General features: G+C 42.4%; 2 protein-coding genes across 15 annotated transcripts in view; one reads left to right on the forward strand and one right to left on the reverse strand.

Moving 5' to 3' along the window:
• The window catches only part of arhgap17a (Rho GTPase activating protein 17a), a 34,802-nt gene extending 23,909 nt beyond the window's left edge, over nucleotides 1-10,893 (forward strand). For 2 of the 9 annotated variants that reach the window (XM_085283968.1, XM_085283971.1), the window contains 10 exons: nucleotides 1,484-1,595; nucleotides 1,880-1,961; nucleotides 2,370-2,450; nucleotides 2,543-2,656; nucleotides 2,868-2,959; nucleotides 4,250-4,397; nucleotides 4,601-4,879; nucleotides 5,687-5,835; nucleotides 6,309-6,848; nucleotides 8,503-10,893. In XM_085283968.1, the coding sequence (XP_085140094.1) occupies nucleotides 1,484-1,595; nucleotides 1,880-1,961; nucleotides 2,370-2,450; nucleotides 2,543-2,656; nucleotides 2,868-2,959; nucleotides 4,250-4,397; nucleotides 4,601-4,879; nucleotides 5,687-5,835; nucleotides 6,309-6,848; nucleotides 8,503-8,660 (1,755 nt within the window). In that variant the 3' untranslated portion in view covers nucleotides 8,661-10,893. Of the gene's footprint in view, nucleotides 1-1,483; nucleotides 1,596-1,879; nucleotides 1,962-2,369; nucleotides 2,451-2,542; nucleotides 2,657-2,867; nucleotides 2,960-4,249; nucleotides 4,398-4,600; nucleotides 4,880-5,686; nucleotides 5,836-6,308; nucleotides 6,849-6,949 lie in introns of all 9 variants that reach the window. The other 7 variants (XM_085283974.1, XM_085283970.1, XM_085283973.1 and 4 more) reach the window with 7 other exon arrangements.
• An 806-nt stretch (nucleotides 10,894-11,699) lies between these two features.
• Nucleotides 11,700-14,762, reverse strand: part of grid2ipb (glutamate receptor, ionotropic, delta 2 (Grid2) interacting protein, b) — a 38,877-nt gene continuing 35,814 nt past the window's right edge. For all 6 annotated transcript variants that reach the window (XM_085283966.1, XM_085283964.1, XM_085283963.1 and 3 more), the window contains one exon: nucleotides 11,700-14,468. In XM_085283966.1, the coding sequence (XP_085140092.1) occupies nucleotides 14,397-14,468 (72 nt within the window). In that variant the 3' untranslated portion in view covers nucleotides 11,700-14,396. The remainder of the gene's footprint in view (nucleotides 14,469-14,762) is intronic.

Raw genomic sequence — 14,762 nt, forward strand, 5'->3', positions numbered from 1 at the left:
ACTTGTGGCACTGTGGTGGAAAATGCCAGCAGATCAGCAGTTTGTGAAATACTCAGACCAGCCCATCTGCCACTTAAACTGCCTTGATGCTTCATTTGACCTTCAGCGGGTCATCTTAATCATGTCTATGCACATAAATTAATTCATTTGCTGACTTATGATTAGATATTTGCCTTAAGGGGCAGTTGAACAGTGTATAAGGGAGCAGCCCAAAGCAGCTTTAGAAGAATTTCCATTTTTGTCTTGTTGCTGTTTTGCTTGTTTAAAATGTGCTCGTCCGTTTGTTAATATCAGTTGGAAATAGTGCAATAAGGGAGTTGTCATCTAGCATGTAGCATGTATCAGCTGCATAACTACGGTGATTAGTGCTTTGCTGTCTCATAGGGTTGCCAAGTGGCAGCATGCATAATGAGAACAGTAACTGATGAGACAACTGCCCGTGCAGAACCACAGGAAGTGTTACGACTGTTTGACAGCTGATCTCCAAAGGTGCTGATATGTGATCTAAACCACTCAAGAACGTTATTGGAAAAACGTAGACGCACTGCTCCAGAGAGTGAGCGAGGATTTTGGGATCGGTCTTGTCAACAGCTGCACTTAAGCCAAATAAATAAGAACAGCAATCTTATTAGCATCATACCGCAGTGAACACTTACTATGGTGAGGGCAGTTTCTGTGCTCTTTATCAGACTGGAACCTATCAGGGATGACATATCGCTTTAAGAAAGCACAGACTTCCATGTTGTTCTGCATTTACTCAGTGTGCTCCCGCCAAAGTTTGATTTCTATAAGAGGTTTTAGTACAGCCTCTTTTTAATGCTTTTGATAGGTTGTCGATGCTCGTTTTAGAAATCAATTCTTATCTAGTTTGATGAGCTTATTGGCTTTTACTTTATTACTCGTTTTAACCAGTGAACTAAAAGTAATGCTGGCATTTTAATTAGAAGTGGCATAAACGGCTCGACTGGTCATTGAGAAAATTGAAACTAAGCTTTTAATTGTTTGTTTACACGAACATCTAAGGAGATGGGCAAATTGCAAATGATTTTCCGTAACGCTGTTCCAGAGAAATGGTCGCCATGTTATGATGAACGCGAATAGACATGAAATGTTTACGTCTCTCCACCCTGATACAAATTTAGAATACAATGTGCTGGGACGTGGTCGTCTCCTGTCCATAAATCAGAAGGTTTTGTTTCCCCTGTGATTGTGTAAAAAGGGAGGGAGGAAAGAGGGCAAGTGTTAACTCCAAAGCACATTATTTGTTTCCTGATTCATTCCTCTGTGAGCCCAGTCTGTGTCATTATGGTGTGAAGACAGCCTTTGTTTATGTGTAAAGTAAATAGCTCGCTATGCTGTGACTGGTGGGTGTGTTTGTTTGCCTGCTTTAAGGTTTCATTGTGTGCAGCTGGCAGAGGGAGTATACGTAGTGGATACAGAGTCCGTCTGTAACTCTGTGTGTGTGTGTGTGTGTGTGTGTCAGGGTCTATTCAGAATTGCAGCAGGGGCATCCAAGTTAAAGAAGCTAAAGGCGGCGCTCGACTGTTCCACTTCACAGCTGGAGGAGTTCTACTCTGACCCCCACGCTGTCGCTGGTACGTTCCAAACCGGCACCGTTCTTCAGCTGTTGTATCTCTTAGTGTAAAATTTGGACCAAAATCTAAAAAGCAAGCAAATATTTGCTGTTTATTATAATTAATGTTTCTTTCAAACTTTGTCTTTTCTTCTTCATATTTCAGTGACAAACTCAGGGATAGTTCAATTTCACTCTTCACGATTCTAACTGATAAATGGCGTAGCGGCTCGATTTTATTTCATCTACATTTTTGCCTGTAATAGTGTTTTTAAATAAAACTATTGTGCACATGTGTGGTTACAGGAGCACTAAAGTCCTACCTGAGGGAACTCCCTGAACCTCTAATGACCTTCCAGCTTTATGATGAATGGATCCAGGCATCCAGGCAAGGCTCTAAATAGTCCTGCTCAATCTATCTTTGCACAGCACATGACAGATTCAAGTTTTACTTGCCATCTGGAGATTACACCAGCAATTATAAAGGACGGAAACTTCAAAAGTTGATAAATAAACATGTAATCAAAGGTTTTTAATATGCTTCTTTAAGTTTCCTGTATAATGTGAGAAGTGAGAATGATGACAAAAACTCTCAAATGAATTTGATTAAAATAAAAGCAGGGTAGTTTATATAAACAATTTTAAATTTGCCATGTGAAACCTATAAATAATTCAATTTTAATGCTTTATTTTGGTGGATTTGAAATACATATTTTTATGTATATTTTTGGCTTCTTATGTCTTCCATAAATAATGAGCTGTGCTGTTATTTATCTACTTTCTTCTATCATTCTAGTGTGTCAGACCCAGACAAACGGCTCCAGGCGCTCTGGGTTGTATGTGATAAACTACCAAAGAACAACAAAAACAACCTGAGGTCAGTCGCTGAAACCTACATAGGGACTGATTTTGCTTTTGTCTGTCACGCAAGACTATTCTCAGCTCTCTGCCCTCCGTGTTTTCTTTTAGGTATCTGGTGAAGTTTTTAGCCAAACTGGCTCAGGAGAGCGAGCAGAACAAAATGACCCCTAGCAACATTTCCATTGTCCTGGGACCCAATTTGCTCTGGGCCAAGACTGAAGGGTGAGCGGGCAAGACAGAATAATCTGTTGCAGCTTACTTGTCAGTCATGTTTAAAACAAGGGAGATGTAACAGTGTCTGGGAGGTCAGAGCCTAGTCTAGGGTGGTGAAGAAAACGTAGAAACGATAGTCTGTTATTTAAGCTTATTTCAGTTCATCCCTCATTATGTCAGAAAGCATCTAATTTTTGCACATCTATGTATGCACACCCAGGAGTCTGGCTGAGATGGCTGCAGCTACCTCTGTGCACGTGGTGGCCATTGTTGAGCCCATTATCCAACATGCTGACTGGTTCTTTCCTGAGGGTAGGTCTTGGGTTTCCTCTATAGCTGCTTATTTTCAGTCTGACCTTATTTACCTTCTTTGAAGCCATTAGTCCTATCAGTATATAAGGCAGTCATGGGGAAGGCAGCTGATATTGATTGCCTTGCAAGGCCGATAATCAGGAGTGAAAGGGGACTGAGATAAGATGACCAAGGTCAAACAGTTTTCGTACTTTAGAGGCTGGCTGGAAGATGTCTTATACATACAAGTTGCTTTAAACACTCACCAAATCCAGTGAACTGAAGAACTAAATGAAAGTAAAACTCCCTCTTACTGTTAATATGTAACAGAGTCAGTAGTTTACATGCTGGGTTAAATAAACACACACGCCCCCACTAATATCTTAGAGAGTCACACCTCGACCAGGTGCTTTTGGTGGATTCCAGAAAATCCCAAAGACTTGTTCATCCAATTCTTGTTTTTTAAAGTCATTAAGGATGGATGGTGTGCATTCATTGCATCCTGGAAAAAAACTGTTTAACAAAATCATGAAAAGCCAGAAATACCATGACATCCATACTGATGTTGGATGTATGTAAAGTTCTGAGGCAGCTGCATATTTGTCTGGGTTGCACAGGCAGGTTAGTTAAAGCCTCTCTTATAGTCTCTGTTGAGGGCCTGTATCTTAGGCAGAGATGATATATTACTAGTGTTGCCATAATTGAGCATCTCTGGTGCACATACAGAGAGGGATGATGAGACAGTGGGAGCTATCACCTCACAATAATAAGGACTTTGGTAAATTGCTGACTCTGTTTGTGGAAACTCCTTTCACAGTCTGTAGACAAACACTTTCAGGCAAATCTTTGATTCTTAATTTCGTTCAGTTAAATTTGAATTGTCTTTTTGAGCAGCTTATGAGAGGTTTTTGGAGCATTCCAGCCTAATGTAAACTGAATAATAGGCTAATGTTTGTGTCAGAATAAACAAAGTAAACATCTGTCATCTGGCAACATCTGCTTCTTCTTACACATAAAAATGAGTGTTTTCTGTGTTTCAGTCTAACAAGCTTGGATAACGACCCGAGACCTCCATGGTCTTGTTCAGTTAGGTTCTCCCTCTATCACAGGTCACAAGCTAGCGTAAAGTAAAGAATGCAAACATGGATTGATTGAACATTCTGTGCATTACAGTGAATAACGTTAAATTTACGTTAAATTGTTCGTTTGCTGTTTTTTTTTTTTTTTTTAACTAAAAGGGGGCGCTATAACACCCACCTGCACTCTTTCTTTATACAGTTTAACCTGTTTTTCTTAACTGTGTTTTTATAGACGTGGAGTTCAATGTTTCTGGCATGTTTGTGATGCCCACACCTGCATCCAACCACAACAATCACTTAGATTATGACTCCGGCACCATTGAAAGGAAGAGACCTGGCAGCATGGTGGGACCAGAGAACGACACAGGACGCAAAGACAAGTAATCCTCCAGAAGTTGCTCGCTGATCACTCTGATTCATTTGTGCCTTTTAATCCAGCTGCTTTCTTATGCTTCTAGATAATGTTGGTGTAAATAATCCGGTCACTTTTCTCGTTATGCTGTGGTGATTCTGCCCTAATCATGAATCTCTTTTGGTGGTTTTTGTTTCTCTCCTTCACCGTCTCCCTGCTATCCCTGTGTAGTACCACTAACAAGCACTCGGACCACACCCTTCGTAGAGGCAGTAACACTTTAGGTAGAAAGCAGCACACTTCACCTGCTTTCCAGCCTCCTTTACCCCCCGTGGAGGCTCAGGGACAGGGACACGGGGCTGGGCAGGTTCCCCAGGCCTCGGCTGAGCCCCAGTCACAAGCTTCACCTGGGGGTTCAGGGTCTGATCCTTTCCAGCAAAGTTTGGCACAGGGTCTTGCTGCTCTTGCAGCTGCTCAGCAGCTTCTAGCCCAGCACACAGAGGAGCTCAGGTAAGAGGTGTTTCCCTGCATCTCTGCTGCTGGTGGCAAAAACGTAGCATGCCTTACAAGCACACATGCATGCTTTTATGTTTTCAGGGTTCGAACTGCAGGAAGACATTAGTGAATTGTCGGTAAACGCACAACGTCAATCTGATTAGTTGCATAAAGTGGAGAGGTTTATTAATGCATGGCTCACTGGCACCTCATAGACATCAGCTCTTCTCTTGGTCACCTTAGTTCAGCTGGTGGTTTCTCTAACAAAACCACAAGTTTTCTTACGCCACCACCAGTTGCAGCTATGCAGACGACTCTAAAATCAGCCCACTGAAATGGCACAACAATGGCCTCTGTCATTCCACTAACAGTCGCTCTCAGGGCCTCTTGACTTCCCATCCCTCTGCTTTCCTCCCCAAATCACTAGAATCAGCAGGAAACTCACACTAACTGGCTCAAACTGCTTTGAAAAGCCTGGACATTGGCGCCTGTTATGCAAAGACTGAACGAGTGTCTTTGATTTAGTTGCTGAAAAGACAACATTCATTTTCAGACAGATGACACTATTCAGCTCAGCTTTTTTGGCTCTACAGACTCCACTGGGAAAGCAAATTTAGATGAGCCTCCCAGATTATATTTGTGGCACATACTATGCAGCACATGAGAGGGGTTTGCTACTACTAAAATAAATCTGATTCTACTTTAATAGCTCTTAAAAACATTCAAGGCTGGATGCTGTTGCATATGTGCTACTCAGTTTCGGCCAACTTGATGGTTTAAAGCTTCTTTTTTTTTTGGTGTGTGTGTGTTCTTTCTCTTAAGCAGCCCAAAGCTACGTGACTCTACATCCACCCCAACCCCTGCGCTCCAGAGGAATGGCTCTGGAGGAGGCAGCCAGGCTGCTGGCCAGCTGGGCACTGGAACCCCTGCGGCTGGATCCATGGGGCCCAGTCCACATATGATGCGCAGAGGTAAGAATCTACACCCTAAAGTGGTGCAATAAGTCAGTCATTCATTGCTTAGAAATACTAATTAAATAAAGATCTAAATATGTTTAGGACATCAGTACAGCTTCTGCATGGGTTGAATTCCCATAATTCCTCCCTCTGAATAGCCAGACCCATGCAAACAGACTTTAGGGTGGGACCATCACTGTTTTCATGGCTCTTGGAGATGGTATGAGATTGATGGCTAGTGAAAAATTAAGCCAGTACCCAAGTCCCAAAAAAATACAGTTCCTCTAATGGTCACTTCAGGTTCCAGCAGCTACTCACAATTGATCAGGGAATGCACGTCTTTCCCTCGTGACCTGTGGTTGGCAGAAGGTGCCTAGGCCTGTGGGACTGGGGCCTAGATTTTCTTATACAGATGGATATCGTATGTATACTTTTGGACTTTTATTTATGTTTCCCACCAATAATGGCAGTTTACCTTTTGCTTCCAGGTACCAAGAAGCAGGCTCCTGCTCCTCCCAAACCCACAAACCCTCCACCCAGTCAGCCCTGTAATTCTGTAAACCACTCCTCATCCTCTGTCTCCTCCCAGACTTTCAGTTCCACCCCCAGACCCCTGTCTAGCCACTCGTCCACCTCTGTAACCTCCCCCACCTCACATCCAAGTGCCACACATCGGCGCCATTCGAGTAACCAGCCCCCGATCCAGGCGCCGAGCCATCCACCCCCAGAACCTCCGACGCAGGCCAATCCCTCTGTGCAGCCCACATCCCTCGGCCAGCCCAGCGGAGACCAGCACAGCGCCGACCCCTCACCCCCGGGAACCCCAACCCCTCCAGACACCCCTCCACCCTGCACTAACAGCCAGGATGCAGTTACCCCTCCATCCCCATCTCCATCTCCCTACCAGTCGGGCTCGCTTCCCCGGCCGCGGCCTGTCCCCAAACCACGGAACAGACCCAACATCCCCCCGCCGCCCCAACCCACCACAGTGACCAATGAGACCAACGGGATCTGCACCAAGATGATGGGTGGGTACCGTTTCTTATGTGAAGTGTGTGTAACAGTGTCATTACTAACCTAATACTAATGTACTGTAATTCTAACACTCTTCACTGTAATACCTCTGCAGGTTAAAGACACACTTGTGAGGTTTGTTGATAATTGACACTTGCAGTAGCACTTTTTTTTTTCCTTTTAAATACATATCATCATCACAGCCTGCCGGCTCTTTCACATCCTTTTTTTTTTTTTTTAAACTTTGATGCACGACTGTCCCATGATGTGTGATGGATTTTAGTGAGAAACCCACTTCTGATGTGAAAAGCAGATATTTGATACGGTTGCACTTGCTGCTTCCAGTCGAATGATGAGGAAGAAATCTGCAGATAATATTTGTTCCTCTTGAGATCTTTAAAAAAAGAAAAGAAGAAAATGTTGTGTTTTTAAACACTCAAACTTCAATTCATCAGTTGAGTTGCAAAGTATAGAGGGAATATAGCCTCACTGATCTTTACCCACTTATAGTGGGCCATTCATTCGAGTCATTGAGACACATTTCACCCCATGTTTTCTAAGCACCTCCCACAGGTTGGATTGGATTAATGTCTTCTTCTTCTGTACCATACAGACTTTGCTAGCTACTCCATTATATAAAGAAATACCTGAAGGTGAAACACGAATCATTAAAATCTTTCCACCGAATTTTTTGGCTTATGTTTGTTCACTAACTTTAAAAATGTTGTGTTTTTTCCATTAACACGGAAAGACACCTGAGAGCTTCACACTGATGGACTCGATTAAACTGTTCACTTTATCTTCCACTGCTTCTCAAAAACATGTTTCTAGAAGTGAATGTCTCACTACAGGTAATACGGCAGTCTGGCATCAGAGCTGTCATTGCTCACGAGTCATTTTCATCGGCTGTCACTGTGTAATCACAAACAAAGGGGTTTGAAACTCTGATCAGCTCTTAGCGAGGCTTTCAAACCCTTCACTGTCCGGGAAACTTCAGATTTTCAGAAATATGAAGTGATCCGTGTTGTGGAGTTTTTAAGCTTTTGTATTTTTTTAACTCATGTGCACCTCTAACATGCATGTTTGTGTTTCCAGTATTCAGAATCATGTCCACCCCTCCACCCACCCCCAAAACAGTGTAATGCCCTAGTTTTAATAATTGCATTCAAATGCAAATGAGTTTTCCAGCTAAAATTAAACAGAAACATCTTTCCGGACTTTACATTTTCTCTCTGCTTTCACTGGTTTGTTGCACTGCTGCTTGTCAGTCTCTGTTGCACAGCGCCACCTGCTGGCTGGAGAACTCCTCACTTGCCAAACCTCTGCTCCAGTTTAGTTTTAATCTGCGGAAAATGTGACACAGTTTGACTGCTCTGCAGCAGCTTTAAGTGTTTTCATACGTCGGGCACGTGTTTGCCATTATGGCTGCTGTTTGTCATGTGGGCATTTATCTTTTTGGGATGTTTATGTAGCGTTTTATATGAATTCCTACATGCATGGGAAACCCATTTGCAGTCCCTTGCTAACATAAACAGTAAGTGGAATTATCTGCTTCAGCTGTTACCACACACATCTCCTTTTATCTAAAGATTATTTGCTATTGTGACTAAGCTTACGTGTTTCCTCACCGCAACTAATCTGTCTTCCATGATGTGTCCCGCTTTGTAGATCCGGTGATTCCTTTCAAAGGTTTGAGTCGAGCTTTGGTCCCTGACCTCACGGCAGTAGACCAGCAGCTGCCGACTGCCACCGCCTTCTCCTCCTCCTCCTCCTCGCCGCCTCTTCCTAAAGACTGTGACCTGGAGAGCGAGAGCACTGTCCTATAAGGAGGCGCCTGCCCATATCTGCAGCCCTCGTATAAAAGATGAACCTCTCCAACTGTGCCTGGTCATGAAGGACAACAAACTAATGGTGGCCATCATGGAGGTCAAACAGCTTCCTGTCAGCAAAATACATAAAACATTTCTCCAGTCACATGATTAATCTTTGACATGCTAGTTTATTATATGCGAGCTCTATTAGTATTTTTACCCACTACTACACACACATTTTAACATCACATTATTATAGGGGGTAAGCTAGATGAGTGGCAGTGTGTCTTAGAGCGTTACTACTGGTTGTCTTCACTTTTATAAATGCCATAAGTACAGCTTACAGTCAGTATAGTTATTGATTATATAACACATCTTTAAGCTAAAAGGGGTAAAACATCACTATAAATTAACAGAACTGAGCTGATCCCAGCTCACATCAGCTAAAGGATCTCACACGCAAGCCGCTTTGCAACCCCCAGCTCCTTCGCTTCATTCTGTTTTTAATTTAATTCATACGTGTGAAACAGTGTACTAGGAAATCTAGGAGTGATAGTCATGTAAATGCCAAATTTTTGGTTTATAGTCCACATGCAATTGGTGTTTTCCACTGTTTCTACTGTTGTTTAGTGCAGTTCGTGTGTCTCAGCTGTCATCGGCACTCGCTTCCCGACAGTCTTTTCGACCTCCATGATGTTGCCAGATGTGATTTTTGCAGGGAGACTCGTGATACAAAGCCTTCACCCTGCGACATGTACCGGCCCCTCTGTCTTTACACCGCACTCCCTGCAGATCAAGCTCCAGACAATCGTCAAAGAAGAGCGTAGCAGAAACGAAGGGCAGATGTTGGATCAGCACTGCTGTTAGAGACGGTGTTACGGCAATATAAAAGAACACGGTGGGGTAATGTGGGGCAGCTGCCAAACTACGGACTGATAGGACTCAGTTGTATTTGGTGTGAGGTGGGGGTTTTCTGTGTGTGAGTATTTTTCAGTGTTGAACATGGCCTTAGATCAAGAAATAAATAAGTTGTATTTTTAAAAGGTGGATGGAATAGAAACCAAAACAGTTGAAGTGTAGCTGTGACTGCAGGTTTCCAGTCGTCTCAAACACTTAACTTTCCCTTTTCTCCCCCTTTATACTTTTATTTCTTTTTCCTCCTGCCTGTATTTATTTACCAATTTAAAACAAAAATACATTCCCTAGTGGCTTGACATCTTTAATGCAGTCTTTAAATATGCACCATGCCTTATTGGTTCCTCCCAGAACTATGAAATACGCATTTACTGTATGGAGGGGGGGGTATTCCCTTCTAGTACCACAGTATTTCTAAGAAGCTGTGTCGGTAGCGGGTATATTTCAGGCCGTGTCCGATAAGAAACTGTGCGCGTCTGCATTGTTCTGCAGAAGTTGTGTATTTAAATATATTTTGGGTTTTCTAAGCAGACGTAGCAGGGGTCGACCTGACCCTCCCAGCCTGAATGCAGTCAGTATTTTTTGCCTTTCTGTTTCTCCAGTCTATCTTAGTGTGCTCTCCGGCGTTCGCCAGGGCATTACACACAGCGGGGCTGAGCGTGAGCGAATGTAGTGAAACATCACCCTGAGCAGAAAGATGCATAAAGAGCTGATTTTGCACTTGAGCGCAGGCCAGACTCATTGAGTGGTTTTCTAGTGAACTCGGTTATAGAGGGCTTGGGTTTTTTCCCCTCTCTCTGTCTTTCCCACTGAGCTGAGTGAACACGGTGCTGTGATATCTCAGTAGTGATGTGGTGTTAGATTTTTGCCCGGTCTGTTGTTTTTGGATTTTTTTTTTATTTTAAATGGCTTTGTTATATTTTCTGTGTAAACTTTGCTTTATTGTTATTATTATTTTTTTGGCCTCTGATAAATGCAGATTTTGGTTCTTAGAGAGCTGACCCAACATGGTACCAGGTGAGAAGGTCTTGGATGCTGGAGTTGCCCTGAAAAGAAGTTGAGTTGTTTTTCAGAGACAATCAAAGCATTATGATCCCCTCCTTTCTCTCTCTGTGCACTCTTGTACCTTGCTGCCTTATCCTTGTGCGTTGAGAGAACAAACAAATGCCATTAAACTAGAAATGATGATAATGATGCTGCATTTTTAAGTTCCATAGTTTTATATGTATGCTGTCTGGTGAGCTTAAATATGGGGGGAAAAAACATGTAATATGAATGCTTTCCTTTCCAAAGAAAATAAAGTATATGAAGAAACTATTTAAATCTGCTCCAGGTTGATTGTCTTGTGCCTCGACTCTTGTCCTGTAACAGCCTTAAAGAATGAGGGTTAAAATATTCCTGTAATATGATTTTAAAAAGGGTGACAAATTGCTAATAATAATAATAATAAGATTATTTGGGTCATTAAAATATTTCAGTTGACTGTAGACTGAGCTGTTCACATGACGACCATCCACGCTTTCCACGAGGAGGGTAAGCCACAGAAGCCTGGCCCTTCAGAGTGCTGCCACAGAGGATATTAATGGAAAGATGACTGGAAGGGGAAAGGGTGCACAAGCAACAGGGATGACTGCAGCCCTGAGAGGATTGTTGGAAAAAGTCGATTCAAGAACTTGGGAGACCTTCACGAGGAGTGGATTAGAGCTGGTGTAAGTGCACCAAGAGCCTCCGTCACGCTGCTGTCACGTCCCTAATCTCAAGCCACCAAAGACCAACCAGATGAAGTGTTTTACGTGGGCTGTCGCTAAGTTGTTCCCTTTTCAGATGAAAGTACATTTTAAATTGACTAAAGTCTGGAGTAAGAGTGGAGAGGGTACTGTTTCCAGTCACGTCAGGTGCTGCTGCTGGTGGCGCTCTGTGTTTTATCACGTCCAGAGTAACAGCTGTATATCAGCAGGTCGATTTATGATACTTGATATGCTTTCTTCCTTTTACTGCAGATTAGAATTCAGCAGAGATTTGCACATGGACTGATTCATGTTGATACTTATATATCTGCTATCAGCTGATAATAATGGGCGTTCAACACGTGGGTCACTCTAAACCTATCACCTGAAAGCACAGATAAATCAAACGGCGTTACTTTCAGGCATTTGTTTTTATTTAAAACATTTTAAACATATCCTCCATCTGAAAGCAAACAGAAAGGTAAAATGATCACAAAACATTAGCAACTTTTCATGAAAACATATAAAACAGTTATAAAAGAGAACCAATAAGTTAACCTAGCTAGACTAACAGAAGTGTATTTAAACCTAAATATCCAGGGAGGGTAAATGCTACCAGCTGCACAGCTTTTATACATTAACTGCACCGACATGCAAATGACGGGGACGAGAAACACCGTTACTAGACCTGTAGCAGCTAGGAGTGTATTTTTTATTTGTTTATTTTTACAAGGTCACAGTCACCTCGTGAGCCTGACTAAAGCTATGCATTAAGAATAAATAAAACGGTAATTTCCTGGTGACACACTTGGATAAGAAAGTGAACTGGGACTTGGAGGACAGGGGAATACAATTTAAAAAAAAGAAAAAAAGAAAGAAATGAGCAGTGCATAGCAAAAAACAATGAATTTACAATTTCAATAGTTCATAAACAGAAATACAACACAGCTACAGGTACACTGTACTGTAGAGGAGTCATGACATCACCATGACAACCAGAAATGCAGGAAATGTCCATTTACAGTGTGTTTTTCCTCCCCGCACCCCCTGTTGACGCGCATTCATCCAGAGGCCGCCCACTTGTTGGAGCAGAGATGCATTCAGAACACTAGAAAGACTCGACAAAGTGCACAACCATTAGCCGTTTGCCAGAAGCAAACAGCTCACGCTTCACAACGAAGCTGGCTTTCACCTTTGAGTACAGCCAACAACAAAAAAGGACACTAATCACCCACATGCTCTGAAACTACAGAATTTGACGATGTGCCGATGGCGGGCCGTAAAAGGTGCAGCATTGTTTGCAAAACGTCACTCAGAACCCTCAAAACAAATGTGCAAATGAATGTGGATTTCACCGAGTCCTCACAGGGAGAACAGCAGTGATGCTGGATGAATACGAGCGGACGTTCACAGGCTTTAGTTCGGGTGCAAATGGGCTGCATTTACTCAGTTGGTCAATGCGCATGTTGCAATGGATTGTAAGTTGCAGTGACCAGCTGCTGAGGAGTCACAAGGAGACTGCAATTGTTTGGAGACCGGTTGCCTGGTGGGAGGCAACATGTCTCCAAACAATTGCAGTCTGCATCTAATTTATAAACGCAGACAGATTGCATGTTACACTGACTCTGAGTCAGTCTACGCCAGTGTGCGCAACTCATCTGTGTGGTTTCTCTTTGCAGTAGGGAATTCAACTCAACAGTTTGCCAATTGGTTGTATTCTGTTTATCTTCCTGTAAGGTTGCCTAGCACCTATTTGATTTGCAGTTAAATCGCCAACCTGCAGCAACTACGTCACTAGTGGTGGAGGAATTTATGGGCTTCTGGCTGGACTGGGAATACAAGTGGTTAATTTTTGTTTTATGTGAATTTTGACATCAACAGATTTCATGCGATTGCCGGCTTGACCCCCTTCAATCGCAAACTGATAGCAGTCAGACTCCATCTTATTGCCGTTTTATTTCCATCCGAGTCTTCAACGCAACAATTCAAAGGCAAAAAATTGATTGCGAGCTGTCATGGTAGAGTGTTTACACTTGACTGACATAACAATGTAACCTTAAAGGATGCAGGCCAAAGAATCCTCTTCAGATCTGTTTGTTTGTTCAAATGACAAATTTGATTTTATCACTGCAAGATGAGTTTTGACATTTTGAGTTATTTTAACACATTTTATAATAATAATAAGAAGAAGAAGAAGAAAAATTAAAATATTAATAAAACTTAAATTTGTAAATTTCTACAATCTTTACGGCCTTGCTTTGCTTCCATAGACATCAGATCCTCAACACTTTAGGACCAGAGCTGGGTGTGTGTGACTTTAACTCGCCTCTATCAGAAGAGAAAAGAAAAAGGATTTTCATCATAGATGTCACAGTAAAGGAAATAAATATGACTACAAGTCATACAATTCATGTTCTAGATTCACAATTTGGACATAAATTGTTTAAAAACTCCTACCGTCTACTATTTCTGAATGTTTAAAATATATCCTGCAGTATGGGAGGCAGTGAGCGCACCATCAAACACTAACACTGAACTACACCTGTCAGTCATCTTGAGTCCAGATAACTGTCATCAGCCTACATTTATGCTTCGTCTTTACAATTTTCAAATATGATCTGATAGAAAATATAAACTTTATATAGTCGTATAATAAACATGTAAATAGTCATACCAGTTGTTGTCGTTGCTTAAACCTCACTTTAATGCAGCATCACAATCAACGGCCTTGAAAGGCTTCCTTCTAACAATCTTTACAAATTTACCAATTAATGCGCATTAAAAAGAGATGTAAATAACGTTGATAAGTGGCGGGAGTATTGCGTGTGTGCTGTGGAGTTCCTATTGATCTGTGGACACCTGAATAGTCCTGCTCTACCAGCACCTGAAGTAATAGCACTGCTGCACACGGGGCACTCGTTAACTTGTGGTTTATCTACATACAGATACAGCGCATTTCCATTGTGTTTGCTATAGATGACGTGGTCTCTGTTCCCGTTGGTTTGAGTGTCTGTGTGTGATCTTGGCACTTTGGTTATGGAGAGCAGAGTGAAAACTGAGCCAGCCGGCCTTTTCGGTTTGGCCCGACATCTGCCCGCATTTCTTGCTTCTACCAGGCCAAAGGGGAAGACAGTCTGGGGCTTCTGGGGTTTTCCGGAGTCTGGATCTCACTGAGAGCTCTCTGCAAAAGAAAAACCATAATCTCCTCTTATTTATACTCATTTTACCCCATTATTTTCAGATTTAGAGCACATTCATTTATTCCATAGACAGGGCCGCTTTGCAGCCTAATCAGTTTATAGCTGCAGGCAGCCGGTCTGTGTGAGAGCACTGTTTGAATGCCTCATTGTTTAGTAGGTTTGAGTCTGTCACACGCCTGCTGAATATATCCAAAATATGACTGTCACCTTCTGGAACAAGTCAAATTTAGCCTTGCTCATCTATCAACACCTTGACAGAGAACAGTGGAGTAATA

This window comes from Mchenga conophoros, linkage group LG8, assembly GCF_057382185.1.
Source record: "Mchenga conophoros isolate Kocher_MC1m ecotype Shallow Benthic linkage group LG8, M_conophoros_male_GT1.1, whole genome shotgun sequence".
NCBI lineage: Eukaryota > Metazoa > Chordata > Actinopteri > Cichliformes > Cichlidae > Mchenga > Mchenga conophoros.